The 27,808-nt window shown below is 40.6% G+C and overlaps 1 protein-coding gene across 1 annotated transcript in view; it reads left to right on the top strand.

Annotated features, from left to right (window-relative positions):
• The window catches only part of ap3b1a (adaptor related protein complex 3 subunit beta 1a), a 250,224-nt gene that overhangs the window by 65,281 nt on the left and 157,135 nt on the right, over window positions 1-27,808 (top strand). Inside the window, exons 8-13 of the mRNA XM_055631560.1 lie at window positions 16,396-16,557; window positions 20,713-20,810; window positions 23,684-23,738; window positions 23,833-23,904; window positions 24,025-24,087; window positions 27,144-27,276. Of these exons, the coding sequence (XP_055487535.1) occupies window positions 16,396-16,557; window positions 20,713-20,810; window positions 23,684-23,738; window positions 23,833-23,904; window positions 24,025-24,087; window positions 27,144-27,276 (583 nt within the window). The remainder of the gene's footprint in view (window positions 1-16,395; window positions 16,558-20,712; window positions 20,811-23,683; window positions 23,739-23,832; window positions 23,905-24,024; window positions 24,088-27,143; window positions 27,277-27,808) is intronic.

The following is a 27,808-nucleotide window of genomic DNA, read 5'->3' as shown; positions in this document are numbered from 1 at the left end:
ACTATAACAGCCTATTTTACTATATCTGTTTATTTATGTGTATATATATATGGTTTATGCTATACAGCCGCACTGAACTGTTCTGTATCTATGCTTACAATACTCTGTGGTGCTGCAGCAAGCAAGACTTTCATTGTCTTATCTGGGACACATGACAATAAACTCACTTGACGACTTAAAAATTAAGGTTATATTTGCAGTTATCCCTTATGTTAAAGCAGATCTTTGATGTTTGAATTTCAGAAGGTGACAACCTGTGCATCCATTATTCCCATAGCCAACTCCTCTAAAATCCTATGATACAGGTTATCGGGTTGTGGATATTTATTGGGTTTAATAGACAGTAGACAGTAAGTGCAGGAGTTGGCCATTCGAGCCAGCTTCTCCATTCAATGTGATCATGGGTGATCATCCCTAATCAGTAGGTTACACAAAAAATCAGAAACTCAGCCCCGTTCCTGCGAAGGAAATAGGCAACGTTTTTCCCCACCCTTCTTATGATCTCCTGACAAGAAAGGAAAAGGAGGAGTAGCCGCTAAAGCAGGGGGGCTGAGGAAGGGGAGGAGACAGCTATCTAGCTTTCCCCAAAGGGAAATCTATTAGTTTCGGTTAATTTTTCATCGGAGGCGGAAACTTGTGCTAAGCTTGGTTATTCTTTGGAATTCCTCAGTCCGCTTGGTACACAATATGATCTGCTTCTCCGCCATTCCTTGGAGGATGCAGGTTTCCGAATCTTATGTTAAGATGCATACAAAATATTAGTTAATTACTCTGCCATTTACTCATTCTCTCATGTAATTTTTTTCTGTCCATAAGGTATCTAAATTAACCTTAGCTATTTTTTTGTATAGAAGCACTCACCGTGGTGTAGGACACCCTCATATACTACTTTCATTTCCCTTAGACTCGTCTTGGTTCACATGCACTGAATTTGGAAGATTCTCCAATCTTCAAGATGACTACATTTTTGATAACATTATATAAGCCTGATCCTTTGATTTAGGTATCTTTAACCTCTTGGTCAGGCTATTTTTTCATCTTGAAGAAAAATATATCACTTGGCAAATGATGTATTCTTAACTCTCAAACCATTTCATGATTTCCCATTCTACTGAAGTCAACTAATACTTTAGGCCTTTGTCATTTGTTTTATTTGGATTTAACAAGACAGTTTGAGATTGAATCACGTAATTTGTTTGTTTTTGTATACTCGCATTTACAAAACAATACAATACCGTTTATTGCCATTTGAACCTAAATGAAGTTGAAACGAAATTTGGTTTCCGCAGTCATACAACAAGAAAAAAAAACCAAGCCACACAATTGACACAATTTACACAATCATCCATCTGAGTTGGATGATCAGCCATGATCATATTGAATGGCGGTGCAGGCTCGAAGGGCCGAATGGCCTACTCCTGCACCTAATTTCTATGTTTCTATGTTTCTATCACAGTGAATCTCCTCCTCACTGTGATGGAAGGCAAAGTCATTGTCTCTCCCCTGTTTTCCATTCTTCTCCCGGCGGGCGATGGCAAGTCCTGCAGCCATTAAGGCCGCGCCGGCCGATGTAAGGCCCTGCTCCGGGTCTTGATGTTGGAACGCCCAGCGGGCAATGGCAAGTCCCGTGGCCGTTAAAGCCGCGGCGGGCAATGTAAGGCCCCGCTCCGGGTCGTTTTCAACCCCGCAATTCGAGCGGGAGAAGTTGCCGTTGCGGGAGCTCCGAGAAGTGGTCTCCCGCCAGGGACCTGCGAGCTCCCGATGTTCCTGTCCACGGGGCCTGTGGCCGGAGAGCCTCCGAAGCTCCGAAGTCGGGTTGCAGCGGCGCGCCACCACAGCTCTCCATGCTCCGAAGCCGGCCAGCCCTACGATGGTGAGTCCACAGGCTCCGCGACTGGAGCCCCCAGGTCGTTCCGGCTGGAGGCCGCTCCACGGTGCTAGGCCCCAACGACAACGGAGACCCAACAGGGAAAAGGTCGGGTTCCCCGTACAGGGAAGAGATTTACAAGTCCCCCCCACTCTACACACACATATACACAACTAAAAACAATATATAAACTACAACCAAACTATACACTCAACAGGACAAAAATAAAAAGATATTAATAAAGACAGACGGACTGCAGAGGCTGCTGCCGCGAGGCGCAGACACCTTGATCTCAATTCTCTAAAGATCACTTGACAGCCACATTGTCATTAAATGTACTCATTACATAGAGCTGGGGTTCCCAGGGTTTCTGAAAACATGACACTGACACTGAAATGATCATAATGAAATGAGAGAATTATATGTATACAGTGTATACAGTGATACAATGTGGGTAGCTATCGAAAAAGGATGTTACAGAAAAATCCGTTCCCAGATCATTGACAAGAATGAAGCCCTTGCATAGCACAGGGATGGCCTTTACTAGAACTAAAATGGTCTATTCCTTCTCCACACAGAATAAGGGAAATATCTCTTGGATGATTGGGAATTCTTCTTCCATGCTATTACTACTCAATTGGTTTGCTTAAGATTTAAACTTGTGTATATTTTTTCAAATACTGTTTCTGTACATACAGTGCCCTCCATAATGTTTGGGACAAAGTCCCATCATTTATTTACTTGCCTCTGAACTCCACAATTTGAAATTTGTAATAGAAAAAAATCACATGTGGTTAAAGTGCACATTGTCAGATTTTAATAGAGGTCATTTTTATACATTTTGGTTTCACCATGTGGAAATTACAGCAGTGTTTATACATAGTCCCCCCCATTTCAGGGCACCATAATGTTTGGGACACAGCAATGTCATATAAATGAAAGTAGACATGTTTAGTATTTTGTTGCATATTCTTTTCATGCAATGACTGCTTGAAGTCTGCGATTCATGGACATCACCAGTTGCTGGGTGTCTTCTCTGGTGATGCTCTGCATGGCCTGCATTTTAGTCATCTTTAGCTTATGCTTGTTTTGGGGGCTAGTACACTTCAGTTTTCTCTTCAGCATATAAAAGGCATGCTCAATTGGGTTCATTGACTTGGCCACTCAAGAATTGATCTTTTTTTAACTTTGACAAACACCTTTGTTGCTTTTGTAGTATGTTCATAGTCTTGCTGTAGAATGAACCACCAGGCGATGAGTTTTGAGGCATTTATTTGAACTTGAGCAGACAGGATATATGTCTATACACTTCAGAATTTCTTAGTCCCTTTGCGATTAGCAAGCTCACTAATGCTCTCTTTTTCTTAATGATGTTCCAAACTCTTGATTTTGGTAAGCCTAAGGTTTGGCTGATGTCTCTAACAGTTTTATTCTTGTTTCTCAGTCTCATATGTCTCATAGGCTTATTTGACTTTCGTTGCCACAACTTTGGTCCTCAATTCCTCAATTGTGGAACATAATTGCCATTATGTTTATGACCTTTTGGTTTCACCTGCTCCCACAATGCGAAATATTCTCTCTATATTTACGACATAATTTTAATTATGGCCAACCGGCCAACGTGCCCCACCTGCCTACACATAGTCCATATCCCTCCAAACCTGTCCTATCCATGTACCTGTCTCTTTCTTAAACATTGGGATAATCCCAGCCTCAACTACTTCCTCTGGCAGCTTGTTCCATACACTTTACTTAAAAAAAAAAAGTCCCAAACATTACAAGATTTGCATGGTTCCTCTGTAAATCTATATTTGAGCTCTTTTGAGTTTTTAGTAAATAGCGGAGGCAAATAATAAATAGGCAAAGAAAAAATATTACATTAAAAATTGTGCAGTTGCATTTTTCATATTTAGCATTTATTTTGCATAAACATTGCATTATAGATTTGACTTGCCAAAATTAAATCCAGTGGTATGTGTTTTTTGTGACAATTAAAGGACTATTAACTAGATAGCAGTCAGATCAATTATGGCATATTTTGTGCAATTTTTCTTAAATGACAACTTTTATGATGAATATTCTAGCTTAAGCAAAGCCGATTACACAGTGCACTACTCAGAATTCATAGTGCTGTCAAAGAGAAGACTGATTGACTTTAGATTTACATATTAATGAGGAGGTTTGTTAATGGGGTCCTTGACTATAAGAAAATAAAAACATATTTATAGAGTTTGACAATTATAAATGGAGCTAATGTAGGAAAACAGTGATTAAATATTTTTAAGTTAATACATTTTCAAGACTGAAAATGAATGTTTCGGTTTCTAAATGTTTAAAAATACTTTTGTTAAAGTAAAGTACTTATAGTTGAAAGGTAAATAAATTTAAAATGGTAGAAAAAATGGTTTAATAATTACTGTTTAAAAATGTATCTTGAGTATAAACATCATTATTGAAAGATATTTATTACTTAGACTAGCATCTGAAATTTTGGCAAGAGTAAGAAAACTGATTTGCGTGACAATGATCTCAGAGGCAGGGTAAAGATTTTTTCTCTACAGAATATGCAATTGCAATTGTCCCGTGGTTAATTTGAAATGCTTCCCGACATCTATATAATAATTATTAAAAGAGAATTTATTAATATGTGCTAAAATTATGAAATGTTCCTTGAATTCTTTGTGTTTTTGTTATGACTATTTCTTTCTTGCAATGGTCTTTGATCATCTCTTGTCCAATAAGTTTGACATTTTTTTTGTGGACTGTAAGATCAGGCATTTACTTTAAGCACCAGGTGATAAATTGTCAGTGTTGTTCACAGAAAAAGGAAACATAAATTAATCGAAAAAAATGATAAGCATTCATTTCCAATGTTTAAATGATATGTTATCTCGGAAGATAATTTTGAACCTAAATAACTTTGTCCTTTTATAGCCTCTCTTTTGGTACAGATCTGGCAACTGGTTTAAAAAATAAACTTTGGTGTGTTAGAAATAGATTCTTAGTGTATGGAACAGGCCTAGTGGTCCACCTTGTCCATGCTGACCAAGTTGTCTTTCTGAGGTCATCCTATTTGCCTGCATTTGGCTCACATCGCTCTAAACCCTCCCTATCCATATCCATTCAACTGCTTTTTGGAAGTCAAAATTGTATCCGCCTCTGTGGCTTCATGTAGCATTGCATTCCAGTTGCGGACTACCCACGGAGTGAAAATATTACGCCTGAAATCCCACTTAAATCTCTCCCCTCTCACTTTAAGCCTATTCCCTCCAGTTTTTTGGAATCTTGTAACTGGGAAGAACACTGATATTGAATAAATAATTCAATGTGTCCATCTCGGCCGACAGATGGCACAATGGGCTAAGTGTTCGGCTGGCGACCGGAAGGTAGCCGGTTCGAATCCCGCTTGGAGTGCATACTGTCGTTGTGTCCTTGGGGCAAGACACTTCACCCACCTTTGCCTGTGTGTAAATGTAATGTAATTATGTGAAGCACTTTGGGGTCAATGCAAGTTGACTAAAAATGTGCTATATAAATAAGATTATTATTATTATTATCTCTCTCATGATTTTGTACATCTCAATAAGGTCCCCCCCCCCCCTTCTACACTTCAGAGAAAAAAAATCTCAGCCTGCCTAAACTCCTACAAACTCAAGCTCTCAAGTTCTGGTGAATCTCATGTGCACCCTTTCCAAATAACTGCAACGAGGACCGTTGTTCCAGAAAAATAGCAGTGATACAAGTTGGGAGTTGTTCAAAGCCTTTTGCTGAGACTTATAGCAGAGGTCGAAAGGAAGTTTCACCTGCCATTGTTTCATCAATGATGATGATTTGCCATTGAAATATGTTTAATTTGATACATAAGATTTCATCAGTGGTGGTAACCTCAAAATTCTATAGAATATATTTTCCTTCAATGTATTCTTTTATTATCAGTGCTTAATTTCACTTTGCACTAAATGGCTTGCTGGTTATATTAGATGCCAGTTAACAATCAGCCATGTGACTGTGGGTGAGATGTGTAAAGGCAGCCAATAGAAAGGTTTTGTGACCACCCTTGATGGCACTTGCTTTTCAGGTTTAGTGTATTTAAGTTCCCCGCCTGTTCCTGTGGGATTCAAAATGATGTCCCCAAATCAGCAGTTGATCGCATTATTACTATACTCTCAGCAGGAAAATATTTGCATTTTACAGTGGAAATGTAAATTTGTTAAGGCTAATTTGGATTGGAGATTTTGTAGGGTAGAAAATTCAAATTTGATTTGACCCAAGTCCATTTTTGATACTTGACTATACCCAAATTGAACGCAAGTGGTCAAGGACCTGCAGACTTGGTAGGCAGCTCTGATTTGGATACTGGTCTTTGAGTCCCCCTTGCATCCCACTGTATGTTTTATGCTCCACATTGCCAAATGATCAAAACACAAAGTGCTGGAAGAACTGAGTGGGTCCGGCAGAATCTGTGGAGGGAATAGACAGACAATATTTTGGGGTGGCTCCCTTCAGACTAATTAAAATGAATTATTCCCAATCAAAAAATCACTATCAATGCTATTTCCCCCATGTATTTCGTACCTGTGCCTGATCCGTCAATAAATTGAATCATTTCATTTTTTTTTTTTTTTTTAACGTGATAAAATCACTTCTCATTGCCTTTTGTGACCACCAGCCATGGCTATTGGATTATTCTTTAGAATTGATGGTAGGGATGGACTCAGTGGGCCGACAGGCATATTTCTGTCCTGCGTGACTCAATGAATTGTTTCCTATCATCTGTCCATCGTATGCTTGATTCATCCAAAACTCTGGTGCCCTAACCCAACTTTGCTGAGGTAACTGGTACATAAGGTGTCCTAAATCTTCTTGTTAACATCTTAATTCTCAACCTTTCTACTGCCGCTTACCATGAAATATTGATTTGTATTGTGTTATTTATTTTCCTTATTTTTTTGACACTTAAACTGCAAATCATCCCTGGCAGTATTGCTACGGCTGGGCATTCGGTTTTATTTTGCCTGTGAAAGGCAGTTGCATATTTTTCTCCACATTAATTCCTCAATATAAACATTAGTTGTTCAGGGTAGGGAAGCTGCTGGCTTCAGCAATGTAAATTCATGAAGTAGACATGGATGGCTGAATAGCCCTTGGTAGATTAAATGCACAGTGTGCAGGTATGTACTTGCACAGTGGGGGGGAAAAAACCTAGCATGTTTGTTGAATTAGCCAAGGGTGAAGCTGAAAAAGATTTAGGGATGGTAATACACTTGGCACTTAAGATGTCCAGTTATTGTGGCGCAACAATCAATGAAGGAAATAGAATGATGAATTATACAGGCAGAGCAGCAAAAGCAAGTCAAGGTGTCATGCTGAAACTGTGCACTGCTTTGGTCATAGTGCAATTTGAGTGTTGTTTGCTTTTGGTCGCTGAGGCAAAAAGTAGATATTGAATGCTTAGAGTTTGACGAAAAGTCATATACACGATTGCAAGTAATGCAAGCATTTAGATATAAGGGAAGATTAGTTAAAACTTGGACTCCTAAGCCACAAAATTCGTCACCTGAACCACCCACTCATAGGTGGTGTATATACATCCGGGGTGTATAAATTATACTGTATTGAAACTGAATTTTGAATAAAAATTGGCTGAAAGATAAATTCAGGATTGACCTGCAGGCCACGTGGAAATTTTTGGGTAATGGATTGAAACATGTTGGCAACATATTAGGGATTCTGGAATTCTATTTGTGATTATTGAAGCAGATGGGAAGAGAGTTTGTCTAGATTGCATGTTATTGATGGAAAGAATGGCCTTTTTCATGTAACCATATAACAATTTACAACACGGAAACAGGCCATCTCGACCCTTCTAGTCCGTGCCGAACACGTATTCTCCCCTAGTCCCATATACCTGTGCTCAGACCATAACCCTCCATTCCTTTCCCGTCCATATAACTATCCAATTTATTTTTAAATGATAAAAACGAACCTGCCTCCACCACCTTCACTGGCAGCTCATTCCACACAGCAACCACTCTCTGAGTAAAGAAGTTCCCCCTCATGTTACCCCTAAACTTCTGTCCCTTAATTATCAAGTCATGTCCTCTTGTTTGAACCTTCCCTACCCTCAGTGGGAAAAGCTTATCCACGTCAACTCTGTCTATCCCTCTCATCATTTTAAAGACCTCTATCAAGTCCCCCCTTAACCTTCTGCGCTCCAAAGAATAAAGCCCTAACTTGTTCAACCTTTCTCTGTAACTTAGTTGCTGAAACCCAGGCAACATTCTAGTAAATATCCTCTGTACTCTCTCTATTTTGTTGACATCCTTCCTATAATTAGTCGACCAAAATTGTACACCATACTCCAGAATTGGCCTCACCAATGCCTTGTACAATTTTAACATTACCTCCCAACTTCTATACTCACTGCTCTGATTTATAAAGGCCAGCACACCAAAAGCTTTCTTTACCACCTTATCTACATGAGATTCCACTTTCAGGGAACTGTGCACAGTTATTCCCAGATCCCTCTGTTCACCTACATTCTTCAATTCCCTACCATTTACCATGTACGTCCTATTTTGATTTATCCTGCCAAGATGTAGCACCTCACACTTATCAGCATTAAACTCCATCTGCCATCTTTCTGCCCACTCTTCCAACTGGCATAAATCTCTCTGTAGACTTTGAAAATCTACTTCATTATCCACAACCCCACCTATCTTAGTATCATCTGCATACTTACTAATCCAATTTACCACACCATCACCCAGATCATTGATGTACATGACAAACAACAGTGGACCCAACACAGATCCCTGTGGCACCCCACTAGTCACTGGCGTCCAACCTGACAAACAGCCATCCACTATTACTCTCTGGCATCTCCCATTCAGCCACTGTTGAATCCATCTAACTACTCCACCATTAATACCCAACAATTGAACCTTCTTTACCAACCTTCAGTGAGGAACCTTGTCAAAGGCCCTACTGAAGTCCATATAGACAACATCCACTGCTTTACTCTCATCAATTTCCCGAGTAACCTTTTCAAAAAATTCAAGAAGATTAGTCAAACATGACCTTCCAGGCACAAATCCATGTTGACTGTTCCTAATCAGACCCTGTTTATCCAGATGCTTATATATATTATCTCTAAAGATCCTTTCCATTAATTTGCCCACCACTGACGTCAAACTAACAGGTCTATAATTGCGAGGTTTACTCTTAGACTCCTTTTTAAACAATGGAACAACATGCGTAGTACGCCAATCCTCCGGCACTATTCCCGTTTCTAATGACATTTGAAATATTTCTGTCATAGCCCCTGCTATTTCTACACTAACTTCCCTCAATGTCCTAGGGAATATCCTGTCCGGACCTGGAGACTTATCCACTTTTATATTTCTCAAAAGTGTCAGTACTTCCTCTTCTTTGAATCTCATAGTTTCCATAGCTACTCTACTTGTTTCCCTTACCTCACATAATTCAATATCCTTCTCCTTGGTGAATACCGAAGAAAAGAAATTGTTCAATATCTCCCCCATCTCTTTTGGCTCTGCAGATAGCTGTCCACTCTGACTCTCTACTGGATCAATTTTAACCCTTGTTATCCTTTTGCTATTAATATAATGAAACCCTTTGGATTTACTTTCACCTTACTTGCCAAAGCAACCTCGTATCTTCTTTTAGCTTTTCTAATTTATTTATTAAGATTATTTTTACATTCTTTATACTCCTCAAGCACCTCATTTACTCCATGCTGCCTATAATTATTGTAGATCTCTCTCTTTTTCCGAATCGTGTCCAATTTCCCTTGAAAACCATGGCTCTTTCCAATTTTTACTATTTCCTTTCAACCGAACAGGGACATAAAGATTCTGTACTCTTAAGATTTCACCTTTAAATGTCCTCCATTTCTCTTCCACATCTTTCCCATAAAACAAACTGTCCCAATTTACTCCTTTTAAATCCTTTCGCATCTCCTCAAAGTTAGCCTTTCTCCAATCAAAAATCTCAACCCTAGGTCCAGTTCTGACCCTCTCCATAATTATATTGAAACTAATGGTATTGTGATCACTGGTCCCGAACTGTTCCCCAACGCATACCTCTGCCACCTGACCCGTCTCATTTCCTAACAGGAGGTCCAGCACCGCCCCTTCTCTAGTAGGTACTTCTATGTATTGCTGCAAAAAACTATCCTGCACACATTTTACAAACTCCAACCCATCCAGCCCATTTACAGAATGTGTTTCCCAGTCTATGTGTGGAAAATTGAAATCTCCCACAATCACTACCTTGTGCTTACTACTAATATCTGCAATCTCCTTACATATTTGCTCTTCCAATTCTCGCTCCCCATTTGGCGGTCTATAATACACCCCTATAAGTGTTGCTACCCCTTTCCCATTTCTCAGTTCCACCCAAATAGCCTCCCTAGACGAGCCCTCTAATCTATCCTGCCAAAGCACTGCTGTAATATCTTCCCTGATAAGCAATGCAACACCTCCACCTCTTGCCCCTCCAATTCTATCACACCTGAAGCAATGAAATCCTGGAATATTTAGTTTCCAATCACAGCCCTCCTGCAACCATGTTTCACTGATCGCCACAACATCATACTTCCAGGTGCAATCCAGGCTCTAAGTTCATCCACCTTTCTTACAATGCTCCTAGCATTAAAATATACACATTTAAGAAACCCACCATCTCTTATTTTCTGTTTATTTTCTTTTTCTTCTCTCTCCCCTACATTTTGGGTCAGAGTGCTACCATTCTCTGCCTCCTGCCTCACACACTGACTGCTAGCTTTCCCAATTTGAGTCCCTCCCCCCAACCATACTAGTTTAAAGTCTCCCCAGTAGCCTTTGCAAATCTCCCCGCCAGGATATTGGTCCCCCTCGAGTTCAAGTGCAACCCATCCTTTCTGTACAGGTCGCACCTTCCCCAAAAGAGGTCCCAATGATCCAGAAACTTTAATCCATACCCACTGCACCAGTCCCTCATCCACTAATAATATATCCTCCACCTCGCTCCATTCCTATCTCACTGTCGCGTGGCACAGGTAGTAATCCTGAGATTGTTACCTTTGCAGTCCTTCTCCTTAACTCTACCTAACTCCCTAAATTCTTCTTTCAGGACTGCTTCTCTTTTTTTACCTATGTCATTGGTACCTATATGTACCACAACCTCAGGCTCCTCTCCCTCCCATTTCAGGATTTCTTGGACATGTACTTTTATAATTTTTGTGAAGGAAACCAAATTTAGTCTGATTTACTTGATTGGCTCTGGAAATCTATATTAATGTAAAATCTGCCTTGCTGGCATTTAATTAAAACTAACAAAATTTTGGACATTATCGTACAAAACATCAAAGTTTCAAACAAATATGTTTAGAAGAAGATTCTGTTGGAGCAGATTCTGGCTGTGAATTCTGCCCTAATACAAAATATCCAATTGGTAATCAATACTATCGAATAGATAGGTAATTCAATACCTCCTATTGTATTAAAACACTCCAGGGAAACCCTTTATAAACACCCTGAGCGATCACGTTGTTTGTCATTGATCCAAACTGAATCCAATATTACATGTTTAATGCTATAAATAGGATTTTCTATAGTTATTCCATGAACTACATTTTGAGTTTGTTTTCCGCTAATGTGGCTATCTCCATGTTGTGAATCAAGAAATCTAATTTGCATTGTCTAATCATACTGCAAAACGTTAGCAGAATATAACAATGCATTCATTATTTGACATGACACAAGTGAAGTCCACACTTAGTAACAAGTCACTGAATGTTTTTCAGTTATAAGTGCATTATACAGAAGACAGTTTACAATTTGACTAAAGCATCGTGATTAGATTTCAGCATTTTTGTTTACTGCTTACCATAATCACTTGCAGAATCTTTTCCCTTGAATGCAAATGTGAAGGGCTAGAGGACATTGCTTTCTGGTGAGAAAGGGCAAAGTTTATACCAGATGTGTACGGCAAGTATTTTTACACAGAATGCTGGTGTCTGGAACACACAGCCGGGGGTCGTGGTGGTGCTAGATTGAATAGTGGCATTAAAGAGGCTTTGGGTAGGCACGTGGACATGCAGAGCATGGAGGGATATGGATTATGTGGACGCAGAAGAGATTATTTTAACTCATCATCATGCTTGGCATAGACAAAGTGAGCTGAATGGTCTGTTCCTGTGCCATAATGCTCTAAGCGTATTCTATGTTCTGCAAATGAAGCACATTTCTGGTTCTCCACATTTGTATTCATTTTTGTACATGGGCATAGCCATGTTTCATTGTACTTATCTTAATTCCTCGAAGAAGATGATGAGCTGCACAGCTGCAATCTGTGTGTGAAGTTTTTGTTTTAGAGATACGGCCGGAAACGGGCCTTTTCGGCCCAACTAGTCCATCTCGAGCCCGCACCGATCCCCATACACTAGCACTATCGTACATACTAGGGACATTTTGCAATACCCTGCGAACCTGTACCTCTTTCAAATGTGGTAAGAAACCGAAACACCCAGAGAAGACCAAGTGGTCACAGGGAGAACATACAAACTCCAGGCAGACAGCACCTGTGGTCAGGGTTGTACCCAGATCTCTGCCGCTGTAAAGCAGTGATTCTACCGTTGCACGACTGTGCCATCCTGGGTGTGCCGACCTGCCGTTCTGAGATATCCAAGTTGGGATGATGTGCTGCTTCGAGAGACATTCCACGTAGTGCTGTTCCACGCACCCTTGTGTTCAAATGGCTTACATGTTTAAAACTTGTAGTTAAACCAAGATTTATCTGTAACAATAAACAATAAAACACCATGTGCTTGGAGCATTTGTGAGCAGAGTTATGATTAACCTATCAAACCTTTATCACGATTCTCATCTGTATGGATTAAGAAGCCATGATTGTGTTTGATTTTTAAGATAGTCTAATAATTTGAGTTTTTCCCCACCATTATTTCTCTAAAGGAATTACTCGTTTTTATGCTCACTTGCAAAAGGTAATATATGCTTCACAGTGTGTGTGCTGCTATCAGAAGAGATTGTGTTTTTTTTTTTACCCATGGCTGCTGGTTGCAGCCAACTGACATGGATTCTGCAATAGTGCAGTCATGGCGAGGCACATTACAGCACCAGTACAGTATTTTGGGATCAGCAATTGCAGTTGATGGGGGAATCTCAGTGAAACATACCGAATAATGAAAGGCCTGGATAGAGTGGATGTGGAGAGTATGTCTCCAATAGTGGGAGAGTGGGGGAGGACCAGAGGGCACAGCCTCGGAATAAAAGGACGTATAGACATAGAAACATAGAAATTAGGTGCAGGAGTAGGCCATTCGGCCCTTCGAGCCTGCACCGCCATTCAATATGATCATGGCTGATCATCCAACTCAGTATCCCGTACCTGGCTTCTCTCCATACCCCCTGATCCCCTTAGCCACAAGGGCCAAGGGGATCAGGGGGTATGGAGAGAAGGCAGGTACGGGATACTGAGTTGGATGATCAGCCATGATCATATTGAATCTTTAGAATGGAGACGAGGAGGATTTATTTTTTTAACCAAGTATTAATCTGTGGAATTCATTATCGCAGAGCTGTGGAGGCCAAGACATTGGGGAAAAATAAATCGCCCATGATCAAATGGTGGAGCAAATTCAATGGGCTGACTGGCCTCATTCTACTCCTGTCTCATGATATATTTAAATGCCCCTTCTTGGCTTTATTTTTGCACATTAACTTTTCACAACCTGTATTGAACCTTCAGCTTTTATAGCTACCCTTATCATAACTTGTGGGTGAAATTAAGAATGGAAGTACAGTTTTAGGTTTATGCTGCCAAATGGGAAACTTTTTAAGGGCCTGTCCCACTTATGCGATTTTTTGTCTGCGACTGCCGGCACCCGTCATAGTCGCAGCATGTCTCCGAAAATTTTCAACATGTTGAAAATTCAGCGGTGACCAGAAAAGGGTACAACTCTTTGGGCGACTACTCTCGACCATACAGGCGACGGATGACACCTGTATGGTCGTGAGTAGTCGCCCAAAGAGTCGTACCTTTCTCTGGTCTCCGCTGGATTTTCAACATGTTGAAAATTTTCAGCGACCTGCTGTGACTATGACGGGTGCCGGCAGTCGCCGAAAAAATCATGTAAGTGGGACAGGCCTTTAAACCTTTTCAATCATTTAAAGGATCTACTACAGTTACAGATTTTGCATGGTTGCAATTTACACTTTTCCATTCATTTTGAGGTTTGAAATTTAAAAACAGTGCCATTCAGCCTAACCTTGCAGCAGCAGAGTAGTTCATTCTTTGTCTGTCCCTTTCTCCTACCACCCTCAAACTTAAAAAAAAATCAGATTGATGGGTTGTTCCACTTAAGGCAAAAATGAATTTGCAGAAGCAGAAAGGAACGCGCATTATATCTGTTTAGATGGGTAAATTTGGTTTCCAGATTGTGAATCACGGGGCATACCAGTATAATACTACGTTATCTACTTTTGATCAGTACAATTTAGCGTTGTTGGGTTAAGGCAGTTGTATCTGTGTTGTGGAACCTGCGATTGAAGGTGCATTTGCCTTGATAAGATCTAAAGTTAAATCTCACCAGCGAACAAAGTCTAGCCATCTGAATAAAATCACAGCCGCTGCTGTTGTTTTGTTCGGAGACTAAGACTGCTTTGTTATTTTGTTCATTTGCCCAATTGAATCTTTGCTATTGTTCTTTCCTCCTTTGACGGAGCGCTTGGCTTTTATTCCACTTTCTCACTGAAATGAGGTTAACATTAGCAACTCAGCAGCCTGTGCAATGTTGGTCACAAATATTGTCCTTTATATTGGCATGTCAGTGTTCTGTGCTAGATTAAGCTGAATGATTTGTTTGAGAGGTGTTTGGACAAATTGAAAATCCTAAAGTATATATAAAAAAAAATTAAAAAAATGGAGTGCTGTTTCTCTGAGAACTTGATTTGCAAAAAAAAAAAAAAATGAAATGATTCAATTAATTGTCATTGTCAGTGTACAGTACAGAGACAACGAAATGCATTTTTAGCATCTCCCTTGAAAGGGAGACACAGGGCGTCGCGGTGTGCCCGCGCCTGCCGCCGTAATTGCAAGTTCTAGTTAATACACAAAACAGTGTGTCAGTTATAGAAAGGATCTCTAAAATGCATTTATTTGTTTTCAAATTAAGCTTGGTGCACTGTTTTGGCTCCTAGTTTACAGAACCGTTTTTTATGATGGCCATTTTTCAAAAGAAATTATGTCTCTTTGTTCGCATTGATTTCTTGGTTCTGGTTTTGTAAACAAAAGGATTGTGTGGATATTGGATTAATATATGGAAATATTATGCTGAAGGTTAGATCATGATGAGGATAAATTGAAAAAGGCTTGTACTTTTTCCAGCTTCTGAAAGTGTTTTAGAAACAAATTACTAGTTGATAAGCATGCTGAAGAATTTCCGCTCCCAGTAAGTTAATATTTCAACCAATTCACATCTAACTCCTAATTGGAGGTTATTTACGTTTATGTACAGCAGTAAAGTGCAGCTTATTGTTGCTCAGTGGAGTTGATGGCTTGCTGTCATCTCCATGGTCATCTAATGCACTTAACAGCCGCCTGCACCAAAGCCTGGTGTCGTGAAAATAGAGTAATTTTAGGTTGTGTACTATATGGGATCACAAAGCGACTGATTTAGGTCTGCTTTTTCTTCACTTAAGGGTAGTAAATTCATTTATTGTGCTTTTGACAGGAAAGGCAATTGGTTCTGTGAGTCGAGTGGATTTTTAAAGAAGAACATCCTTGATAATGCTTCAAATGAGTGCATTTGCCTGAACATTTTAATGTATTTTCAAAGAATAATTTAGTTATGAGTAGTCCAATACATGCAACATGGGCAAAAATTAGTTAGAAATGGACAAATAAACTTATCGGGTAACCTGGCCAAGGTTTGTGTGATTAGTTGATGAATAATCTTGAAATAGCTTCATTAAGGTTGCAGAAGGCTTCACACTTGTGATAAATATATGTACTTATTAGTAATGCATATGGACTGAAGCTTTTGAGAATTGTACAGATTGCACAGAATTGTATAGATTGCACACAATTGTACAATGTAATTCATCCTTTTACGGGACAATGGTTGGAATGAATATGGTATTGAATTATATTTAAACAATTTCAGATGAATGTTCTGTAAGTAGATTTGTGTACGGGACATATAAATTATAAACATGGATATTTACAGCAGGGAAAGAAATTCTTCAGCCATTAGACAATGGCACTTTTTGAGTAAAATGTGAGCTGGTTTCAGGCAAATTGTTAATACTGTGTGCAGATGGAATGAAAATACCCAACCTTTCACAGTGGCTCTAACAAAAGCACATACTTGCAAGACTTTGTTTAATCTCGTATATTTTGGATTTTATAATTTCAATGTATGAACATTGAGAAATGTTGAAAGACCTGTAAAGCTTATGGAAACATGATGCTTCTGTTGCAATTAATGATATTTTTACTTTCAGGAAGATTTTCATGAAGCAAACAATGAGAAAGATTTCTATCATTCTGATGAGGAAAAGAACAACAATTATGGCATTGCTGCAAAAACACCTTATATCATGGACCCAGATCACCGACTGCTCCTCCGTAACACCAAGCCTTTATTACAAAGCAGAAATGCAGCTGTATGTATTATGCTGTACTATATTCATTGTTATAAATTAGTACATTTATGCCAATTTTGGTGGGTAAAGTTAACAAGGAAAGAAAAATTGCACATACAGTGTAATTCTCCTCTGTACAGATCAACTCTATAATCTCATGTTCAGCGGCTTCATGTCATTGTTGGATCATTAGATCAGCAGTGAAGGTAGAGGAAGAGCAATTATGCTGGTTAACTGGCATTGTTGTTCCATTCGGGTTATGGAAGGGCCACGCACATGCTGACCACTTTCAACTGTATTCAACTCTGATCAGCCAGTTGCAGCATTCCAGTGAATGCAATTGTGACTGAAATGAAATAGTGCAGTAGAACTGTGTGGCATTTTGAAAAAAAGGGGGCAATCTAAATCGAGGGCAGCACGGCAGCACAATGGTAGAGTTGCTGCCTTACGACACCAGAGACCCGGGTTCGATTCTGACTACGGGTGCTTGTCAGTACGGAGTTTGTACATTCTCCCCGTGACCTGCGTTGGTTTTCACCGGGTGCTCCGGTTTCCTCCCACACTCCAAAGATGTGCAGGTTTGTAGGTTAATTGGCTAGAAACATAGAAACATAGAAAATAGGTGCAGGAGTAGGCCATTCGGCCCTTCGAGCCTGCACCGCCATTCAATATGATCATGGCTGATCATCCAAATCAATATCTCATACCTGCCTTCTCTCCGTATAATTGTAAATTGTCCCTAGTGTGTGTAGGATAGTGTTAGTGTATGGGGATCGCTGGTTGGCACAGACTAGGTGTGCCAAAGGGCCTGTTTCCATAGTGTATGTCTAAACTAAACTAAATAACAGCAGATTGGCTGCACTATGTACATTGTAACTTCTCAAAAGTTTCTTGTATCTTGGCGCACTGTAACATTACAAGGCATCTGAAATATTTTAGAAAACAGGCCTGGGGCATTGGAGCATCCGACTTAGTTTTCAGCTTGGGGAATTTTACTGGAGTTTTCTGCTTTTTGGACGGACACTACCACGAAGGGAAAAAATGCGTGTCATTTAAAAAGCTTTGACCAACATTACAGATTTTTAGTTTCCACAATACAGTTCTTACTACCACTTCAAATTAAAACATGATTAACTGATAGGTTTTAATATCAAAAGCTCTCCCAGTCATCTTCAAAGGTATAAAAAGATTAGAGTCATCACAATGTCAAAGAAAAAGACTGAGGGTCATCAGAAATAACACGAGGAGAATGAAGGATAGAAGGAAAGCAAGAAAGAGGAATTTTCCTTGTTTTGGGTTAAGCCAGAAAATTTGTCTTGAAGATTTTGAGTCGGGGCTGTGTGGAAACTTTGATCTGCGGGATGAGAATTATGTAATGGTGGTTGGAAACTAAGTTGACTGCAAAGGATAGATGACCAATTTTCCGGAGGAACTCAGCGTGTCAGGCAGCATCTGTGGATGGAAAGGAATGGTCAATATTTCGGGTCAAAACTCGACATCAGAAAGTGGAGAGGGGAGATTGTGCAAATTAAGATGGGGGAGGGGTGAGACTGAAGTGAGAGGTGATTGACGGACTGAGGAGGAGGGGGGGGGGGAGAATAATGGGCATGAGGAGCCATGTACGGGAGGGGTGGAGGTGGGAAGCAGAGGAAGGCAGATGACAGAAGGAGATGCTCAGAAGAGAAGAAAAGAAAGGGGGAAAAATGCGGCAACTGGAGTCAGTTGTGGCAGGGATGAAAGGATTCGGCTGCTTGAAGCTGTTAAGCGGAAACACATCAGATTTCATCACTGGCGGTTTTTAATTAAAGAAGGTGATAATGAGAACCATTAGAGGAGAGGTTAAGGACAGGTGGTGCCAGTTTTTGTCGGGCCCCACTCTGCCAGTTTGGGAAGGGAGAGGATGGACACCAAATATTGGAGAGATGTTGGACTCTTGACCAAAAATGGTGCTGGAGGAACTCAGCAAGTTCGGGCAATATTTGTGGAGGGAAAGGTCTGAAGAATGTTCCGACCCGAAACGTCATCCGTCCATTCCACCCACAGATGCTGCCCGACTTGCCAAGTTCACCCAGTACTTTGTTTCTAGCTTGAGGATACACAGATACAGTAAGTCTGGGAACAAGAAATGAAATGGCAAGTGATTGATAATGGTTCAGTGTTGCATAATATGAAAGGGATGCAGACAGATTTGGTTTATGGTAGATGGGAGGCAAGTTGAGAACATTTTAGTGGTTGAATCTGAAGGGCAGAAGCACTGATAAGAGGATTAATAGCATGTTAATAGTTCCTTGAAGGTGCATAGTTCCTTGAAGGTGGAATCTCATGTAGATAGGGTGGTAAAGAAAGCTTTTGGTATGCTATCCTTTATAAATCAGAGCATTGAATATAGAAGCTGGGATGTAATGTTAAAATTGTACAAGGCATTGGTGAGACCAAATCTGGAGTACGGTGTACAATTTTGGTCGCCCAATTGTAGGAAGGATGTCAACAAAATAGAGAGAGTACAGAGGAGATTTACTAGAATGTTGCCTGGGTTTCAACAACTAAGTTACAGAGAAAGGTTGAATAAGTTAGGTCTTTATTCTCTGAAGCGCAGAAGGTTAAGGGGGGACTTGATAGAGGCCTTTAAAATGATGAGAGGGATAGACAGAGTTGACGTGGACCAGCTTTTCCCCTTGAGAATAGGCAAGATTCAAACAAGAGGACATGACTTCAGAATTAAGGGACAGAAGTTTAGGGGTAACATGAGGGGGAACTCAGAGAGTGGTAGCGGTGTGGAATGAGCTTCCAGTGGAAGTGGTGGAGGCAGGTTCGTTGGTATCATTTAAAAATAAATTGGATAGGCATATGGATGAGAAGGGAATGGAGGGTTATGGTATCAGTGCAGGCAGTTGGGACTAAGGGAAAAACGTTGTTTGGCACGGACTTGTAGGGCCGAGATGGCCTGTTTCCGTGCTGTAATTGTTATATGGTTATATGGTTAACAAATAAGTTGGGCCGGGCCCCTTGGTAATATCTGGCCAAATCTTTTCACCCTGATTTCTGTGCTGATCGAATAAATGAGACTGACCTGGACCCATTATCTAATTTGATTTGTAGCACATTATCCTTTATTTTCCAGCATGGTGTTCCACACAGTTCACGACTTCACCCTATTCCATATGAACTCCTTTCTGACCCACCACGGTTGTGTTTGTAGTTATCTTATCAGAGACATTGTTAAATTTTCATAGCAAAGGTGATTTACTTCTGCGGCCACCATACACAAATCATTTAACACTGTTTAAGAAGGAACTGCAGATGCTGGAAAAAACCAGGTAGACAAAAATGCTGGAGAAACCCAGCGGGTGAGGCAGCATCTATGGAGCGAAGGAATAGGTGACGTTTCGGATCGAGACCCTTCTTCAGATCTACATTTAACATGGCAATGTCTGATTGTGCCATACCTGTTATTAATGGAACATCATTTCCTCTCATTTAACATCTAGAAGATTGAACAAAATGTATTTGGCTCGTGCCAAAATTCAAAATCTTCAACTTTAATCCTGTGTTCTCTGTTCCCTTTGAAATTGATTTTGATCAAAGTTTGTAACCCTTTGTCGATGCCACATCTGAGCCGTTAGCTTTCATCTTGATATTGTTGTCAAAGCCTTTGTATGTCTTGCCTGCATCTTGTCTTCTCGAGATATATCTTTGATAATCCGTCCAGTTTCAACATTTATTAGTTCTGGGCTCATCCAAAAACTGGGAGCATACATACCCTTCTCTAAATCGCATCTTTAATAGCTCTCCCCAAGCTTTGTTTACTTTCCTCCCCTAGATCCTCACCATTGCATTGAATGCAGAATACTTTGTTTCAAATCCATACTAAATTCCATCCTTAGTTTTGTGGTCTTTAGATCTTTGGCTTGAGTCTGCCACACTCCTCCAACTCCTTTTGTCTATCTCCCGCCTTGAAAGTTCATAGGTATTTCTTCAACCAATGCTTTGGTGTGACGAGCATTGGTCTTTTTTATAACTTTAGTTTGAGTGCTGCAGGACATTTATTTCATAACATACGCGAGGCAATTCCTTTCCTCACCCGATGACCTCACATGCTCACTATAAATTGCTGGTGATGTTTAATAATTGGGCTTTAAAAGTTCCCTGCTGAGGTCTGCTTTTTTTTATCTTCAGGTTGTAATGGGGGTTGCTCAGCTTTACTGGCATCTTGCACCAAAGTCAGAGGTCAGCATTGTTGCAAAGTCTCTGGTTCGATTGCTTCGAAGCCATAGGTGAGTTGCTTGCTTAAATCTATTTGCAAGAATGTGGCACTGGTTCAATCCCTCCACTTTTCACGTGTTGAAGGTTTCATTCATTTGAAGCTATCAAATAAAGATTGATGAAAAACTTAAATTGTGAAAATAGGTTGTTGGCTTCAGTGAATATCTGCGGCGTTAAAAATCTACCTTTTGGTTTGGGTTTTCTGTAGATCTGTGCAGGTGATTTAACACTGCCCCATCTGGTTAAGAGTGTGTTGTTGAGCCATTCAGCTCAAAAGATTCCCAGGTTTCAGTGCCTGTTCTGTACTGTGTTAACAAATCTCAATTGACGAGGGAAGGTGACTGATTAGAACGGGTTATTGAATTGATTAATGCTACTTATAGAAACCTAAAAATGTCCACTAGTAAATATTGGACAAATAAGATTACAAAATATCATTTCATTAGTTGAGAAGTCTTCAAGCTGTAACACTGTACATATTTACTGTTTCTGTTCCTGTGCAATATCATTAATTTTAATTGTGTCCTGCACTTGGACTCATCCCAAATTGAGTTGGAACACCCTGAGTTGGGAAGTTCTATTCCAGCAGATTACCTTGCATTCTCAACTGTTACTCGTCCTTCTGGGGTTAAGAGACTCAACATTGACTCTAGGCCAGTCTGAAGTGGCAACATGCCATCAAAACGAATGGGGCCCAGCTGTAATCTGTCACTTGAGCAGCTGTGAAAGGAAATGAAGGTGTAAATCTCTTTCTGAAAACATCCAAAGATGATGCTATTTATTGTTCGGGTTAAAGTTAAATAAACTGGGTGTACCTCTTGTGTCCAACAAAAAATATATACAGTGCCCTCCATAATGTTTGTGACAAAGACCCATCATTTATTTATTTGCCTCTGTAATCCACAATTTGAGATTTGTAATAGAAAAAAATCACATGTGGTTAAAGTGCACATTGTCAGATGGTTATTAAAGACCATTTTTATACATTTTGGTTTCACCATGAAGAAATTACAGCAGCGTTTATACATTGTCCCCCCCCCCCCCCCCCCCCCCCCCCCCCCCCCCCCCCCCATTTCAGGGCACCATAATGTTTGGGACACATGGCTTCACAGGCGTTTGTAATTGCTCAGGTGTGTTTAATTGCCTCCTTAATGCAGGTATACGAGAACTCTCAGCACCTAGTCTTTCCTCCAGTCTTTCCTCCAGTCTTTCCCTTAGTCTGACCAAAATCAACTGTTTGGAACATCATTAAGAAGAAAGAGAGCACTGGTGAGCTTAATAATCACAAAGGGACAGTCAGGCCAAGGAAGACCTCCACGGCTGATGACAGAAGAATTCTCTCTATAATAAAGAAAAATCCCCAAACATCTGTCCGACAGATCAGAAATACACTTCAGGAGTCAGGTGTGGATTTTAACAATGACCACTGTCCACATAAGACTTCATGACCAAAAATACAGAGGCTACACTGCAAGATCCAAACCACTGGTTAGCTGCAAAAATAGGATGGCCAAGTTAGTTTGCCAAGAAGTAATTTAAAGAGCAACCACAGTTCTGGAAAAAGGTCTTGTGGACAGATGAGATGAAGAGTAACATATCAGAGTGATGACAAGAGCAAAGTATGGTGGAGAGAATGAACTGCTCAAGATCCAAAGCATACCACCTCATCTGCAAAACATGGTGGTGGGGGTGTTATGGCCAGGTCATGTATGGCTGCTGAAGTTACTGGCTCACTTATCTTCATTGATGATACAACCGTTGATGGTAGCAGCATAATGAATTCTGAAGTGTATAGACACATCCTATCTGCACAAGTTCAAATAAATGTCTCAAAACTTGTTGGCCGGCGGTTCATTCTAAAGCGAGACAATGATTCCAAACATACGGCTAAAGCAACAAAGGCGTTTTTCAAAGCTAAAAAATGGTCAATTCTTGAGTGGCCAAGTCAATCATTCGATCTGAACCCAATTGAGCATGCTTTTTACATGCTGAAGGGAAAACTGAAGGGGACTAGTCCCAAAACCAGCATATCCAAAAATGGCTGTAATACAGGGCAGACAGAATATCACCAAAGAAGACACCCAGCAACTGGTGATGTCCATGAATCGCAGACTTCAAGCAGTCATTGTATGCAAAGGATATGCAACAAAATACTAAACATGACTACTTTCATTTACCTGACATTGCTGTGTTCCAAACATTATGGTGCCCTGAAATGGGGGGACTATGTATAAACAGTGCTGTAATTTCCACATGGTGCAACCAAAATGTATAAACATGGCTTTTATTAAAATCTAACAGTGTGCATTTTAACCACATGTGATTTTTTTCTATTACAAATCTCAAATTGTGGAGTACAGAGGCAAATAAATAAATGATGGTTCTTTGTCCCAAACATTATGGAGGGCACTGTATGTTTTCCTCTTGGCAGGCTTTCTCAATTTGTGCTCCCTAGATTTAGGTTTAGGTTAATTATCGTCACGTTTACCAAGTTACAGTGAAAAGCTTTAAAAATATAGAACCAAGGAACTGCAGATGCTGATGCTGGTTTGCCAAGGAAAGACACAAATTGCTGAAAGGTCTGAAGAAGGGTCCCAACTCGAAACATCGCCTATCCACTTTATCCAAATATGTTGCCTGACCCACTGAGCTACTCAAGCCATTTGTGTCTTTCCAGTGGAAAGCTTTGTTTTGCCTGCTACTCAATCAGATTAGATAATACAATCAATCAGATACCAGTATGATAGGTGGAGCAAAACGGGAAGATACGGAGTGTAGAATATAATTTTCAGCATTGTAGCACAACAGTTCCATAGACTATTACCTAAAGGTTATATTGAATGGGAAATGTTATGTTTTCTAACTCTGATCTCTCTTTATACAGAGAAGTGCAGTACATTGTTTTACAGAACATTGCCACAATGTCTATACAAAAAAAGGTATGATTGCGTTAGTTTTTATATAGAAAGAAATAATCTTTTAATTTTTTTTATCTTTGCAAAAACTCTTAAGAACATTTTTTTTTTTCCTTAGGGTATGTTTCAGCCATATTTGAAAAGTTTTTATGTTCGGTCAACTGATCCAACACAGATAAAAGTTTTGAAGGTATAGTGTTTTATTTTGTTTTTTTTGTCTGCATTTTGATGAAAGCATATGTTGGATATGTCCATCCGGAAAGTGCCTTTGTTAATTTAATTGATAAACATATTTTGTTGTTATGAACAGCTCGAGATTCTGACTAACTTGGCCAGTGAAACCAACATCTCGATAGTCCTCCGAGAGTTTCAGGTGAGTACAGTGGTGGTTAATATCCAACGTGGTGGATACCTTTGAATCTTTCAATATTCTCGTTAATATTTTGTCAGGGATAAAATAGAACAATACTGTGTAGAGTTCTCGGGCAGATGGGGCTCGTCAGCCTGGGAAGGCAGTCCATCTAGGAGAGGGAAAACTCTGATTTAAAACCTCCACTGCCTTGCGGCCATATCCAGTCATGGAAAAGGCTCCTGGAGTAAACCTGAAAAAAATCCGGAGTCTGAGCCTCTAAGGCAGTTTGTCGTTGTCTACAACCTCGCTGTGGCAGCTCCTGCGACGGCGCTGGTGCCAAACTGTAACGGCCCTGCTGTTCCTTTGGATCGATCAGTGACGTGGAGAGGGAGGACGTGCTGCATGGGCAACAACCTGTCCTCCATATGACATTGCCCAGGCTTGCATCCAATCAGGATGCATCATCCATGGTCAGTCATGACTGAGGGAGGCCTACCTCAGTATAGAAGTAGGTCCTTTGGCCCCCTGTCTGTGCTGAACATAATTAACGTTAAATTAATCTCATCTGTCTTCACATAATCTATATCTCTCCACTCCCTGCATATCCATGTAGCTATCTAAACACCTCTTTAATGCTACTGTTGTATATCTGTTCTTAATACAGCTCATAAACAAGAATTTTACACAGTGTATCTAGATAACTACCTTGCTTTTTACAGTATGATTTCTCAGGGAAATTTCAAGTTATATACAAATTTTTTGAAATTTGCCAGTAACATCTTCCAGTTAAGTCAAGGCTAGTTTATTGTCATCTGCATGAGTGCGGTGAGGTACACGTATAATGGAAAATCTTGCAGCAGAATCAAAAGCACCTTGACTCGGACACCATCAATCGTAAATTATACAAGACTCTGCAAAAAAACGGACGTCAATGCAAAAACAGCCAATGAGAAAACAAGTCCATGGTAGTGCAAGAGGTTGTCCGTGATGTTCTGTTCCTGAGGTAGGATTAATGTTGTGCAGATTGGTCCAAGAACCTGATGTTTGGTGCTATTCCTGAACCTGGTGGTGAGGTACTTTAGGCTCCTGTACCTCTTATCCAATGGAAGGGACGTTGAGATCTTTGAAAATGGGTGTCGTCTGCTTGAGACATCGCCTCGTGTAGATGCTTTTGATGATGGGGAGTGTTGTGCCTGTGATGGATGGGGCTGAGCTCACCACTCCCTGTTGCCTCTTGCCTTTCAATGTGTTGGAATTGCCGTACTAGGCCATGATGCCGTCTACAGTGTGTCTGTAGTAGTTTGTTAGGATATCAGTGACTTGACAATATTTTAGTTTTGGAGATACAGCGCGGAAACGGGCCCTTCGTCCCACCGAGTCCGCACTGAGGGTGGCGATCCTGTAGAATTCATTGCTACAGATGGTTGTGGAGGCCAAGGCATTGGGCATTTTTAAAGCCGAGATTGATAGGTTCTTGATTAGGAAGGGTGTCGACGGTTATGGGGAGAAGGCAGGAGAGTGGGGTTGAGAGGGGAAAAGTTGAATGGTGGAGTAGACTTGATGGGAGAAGTAGAAGTGATCTGTTCTCAGAGCTTTGCAGACATTGCCGTTGAAAGAGCTATAAAATGGGGTTTTAAAAATGGATCCATGGCACGAATCTTTGACAGGTTGAGTTAACCAAGAATAAGTTAACCAATAATCCTTGTCTTAGATGACCCAAGAACAAAAAAATGTTGGTGAGAGACTACATATTGCCACTTGGTGGCACAGTGTGTCAATGTATTCTATTCTTGCTCAATCGTGTACCTTTTGGTTATCTTTCTTACTATCATAGTTTAGTTTAGTTTACAGGTACAGCATCGAAACAGGCTCTTCTGCCTTCTGAGTCTACACCCGCGATACCCGCACATTAACACAAGCCTACACACTGGGGTCAATTTTCACTTGTACCAAGCCAATTAACCTACAAACATGCACCTCTTTGAGTGTGGAGGAAACCGAAGATCTCGGAGAAAACTATCTAAATGGGGTCAAACTGGGAAAAGGGGAAGTACAACGGGATCTGGGGGTCCTTGTACATCAGTCTATGAAAGTAAGCATGCAGGGACAGCAGGCAGTGAAGAAAGCGAATGGCATGTTGGCCTTTATAACAAGAGGAATCAAATATAGGAGCAAAGAGGTCCTTCTGCAGTTGTACAGAGCCCCAGTGAGACCACACCTGGAGTATTGTGTGCAGTTTTGGTCCCCTAATTTGAGGAAGAACATTCTTGCTATTGAGGGAGTGCAGCGTAGGTTTACAAGGTTAATTCCCGTGATGGCGGGACTGTCATATGCTGAGAGAATGGAGCAGCTGGGCTTGTATACTCTGGAGTTTAGAAGGATGAGAGGTGATCTCATTGAAACATATAAGATTGTTAAGGGCTTGGACACACTAGAGGCAGGAAACATGTTCCCGATGTTGGGGGAGTCCAGAACCAGGGGCCACAGTTTAAGAATAAGGAGTAAGCCATTTAGAACGGAGACGAGGAAACACCTTTTCTCACAGAGAGTGGTGAGTCTGTGGAATTTTCTGCCTCAGAGGGTGGTGGAGGCAGGTTCTCTGGATGCTTTCAAGAGAGAGCTAGATAGGACTCTTAAAAATAGCGGAGTCAGGGGATATGGGGAGAAGGCAGGAACGGGGTACTGATTGGGGATGATCAGCTATGATCACATTGAATGGCGGTGCTGGCTCGAAGGGCCGAATGGCCTACTCCTGCACCTATTGTCTATTGTAAAACCAACGTAGTCACGGGGAGAACGTACAAACTCCGTACAGATGGCACCTGTAGTCGGGATTGGACGCGTGTCTCCGGGCATGCAAGAGCTGTAAGGCAGTAACTCTACCGCTGCGCCGCCGTGCTGCTCTGTATTTTATCAAAATATAGCATTTAAATTAATGTCTAGAAGTTAATGCGACCAGAATTCTAAGTCATAATTTCCGAACGTCATTGATATTTGTTTTGGCATTTTGGTGATGCAATGTGTGTAACGATAAAGTTGATCTGAGTAATGTTCTCCTTCTTTCTTTTCATACTCAGACTTATGTGAAAAGCCAGGACAAACAATTTGCCGCAGCCACAATTCAGGCAATTGGAAGATGTGCGACCAATATTTCGGAGGTTACCGATACATGTCTCACTGGGTTGGTGTATCTGCTGTCCAATAGAGATGGTAAAACATTACTTTACTCATTGCCGGCTGCACACTTAGGATTTGTTTTGGAAGCAGAACCATGTTCTTTTTGATCAAACCAATAACTAGGCACTTGGAGAGGGGTATCTTCATTACAATGAATGAGCTGGACTATTTCTATAAATGTGATGAGGTGCAACGCTGGTGTTTCATTAAAATGCTTAACAGTTACAAATGTGAAAGGGTAAATGGACTCAACCAAACCAAATTTGAGTTCATCCTTGATGCGGTCTAGGCTCTATCGTGAGAGATTGGTACTTCTGTCTCACTCTGTTATTCTCTCACTGTCATTTACTTGTGCTTTCATGTCCTCTCTCACAGAAGCTGTTGGGTTTAAGTTGCTCTCTTGAGACGAGAGGCTGATAGAGGTGCCATCATTCAGATGAGATATCAAACTGAGGCTCAATTAGTCCTCCTGGGTGAATGTCAAACATCTCATGGTGGTGCTTGGAGCTTATAAACCTCGGTGTCCAGGCCAGGATTTATCATTCCATCAATGTTACTTCAGCTG

Source organism: Leucoraja erinacea, chromosome 3 (genome assembly GCF_028641065.1).
Source record: "Leucoraja erinacea ecotype New England chromosome 3, Leri_hhj_1, whole genome shotgun sequence".
Classification (NCBI taxonomy): domain Eukaryota; kingdom Metazoa; phylum Chordata; class Chondrichthyes; order Rajiformes; family Rajidae; genus Leucoraja; species Leucoraja erinaceus.
Note: the sequence above shows the minus strand (reverse complement) of the source record. Positions and strands in the feature narration are given on the sequence as shown.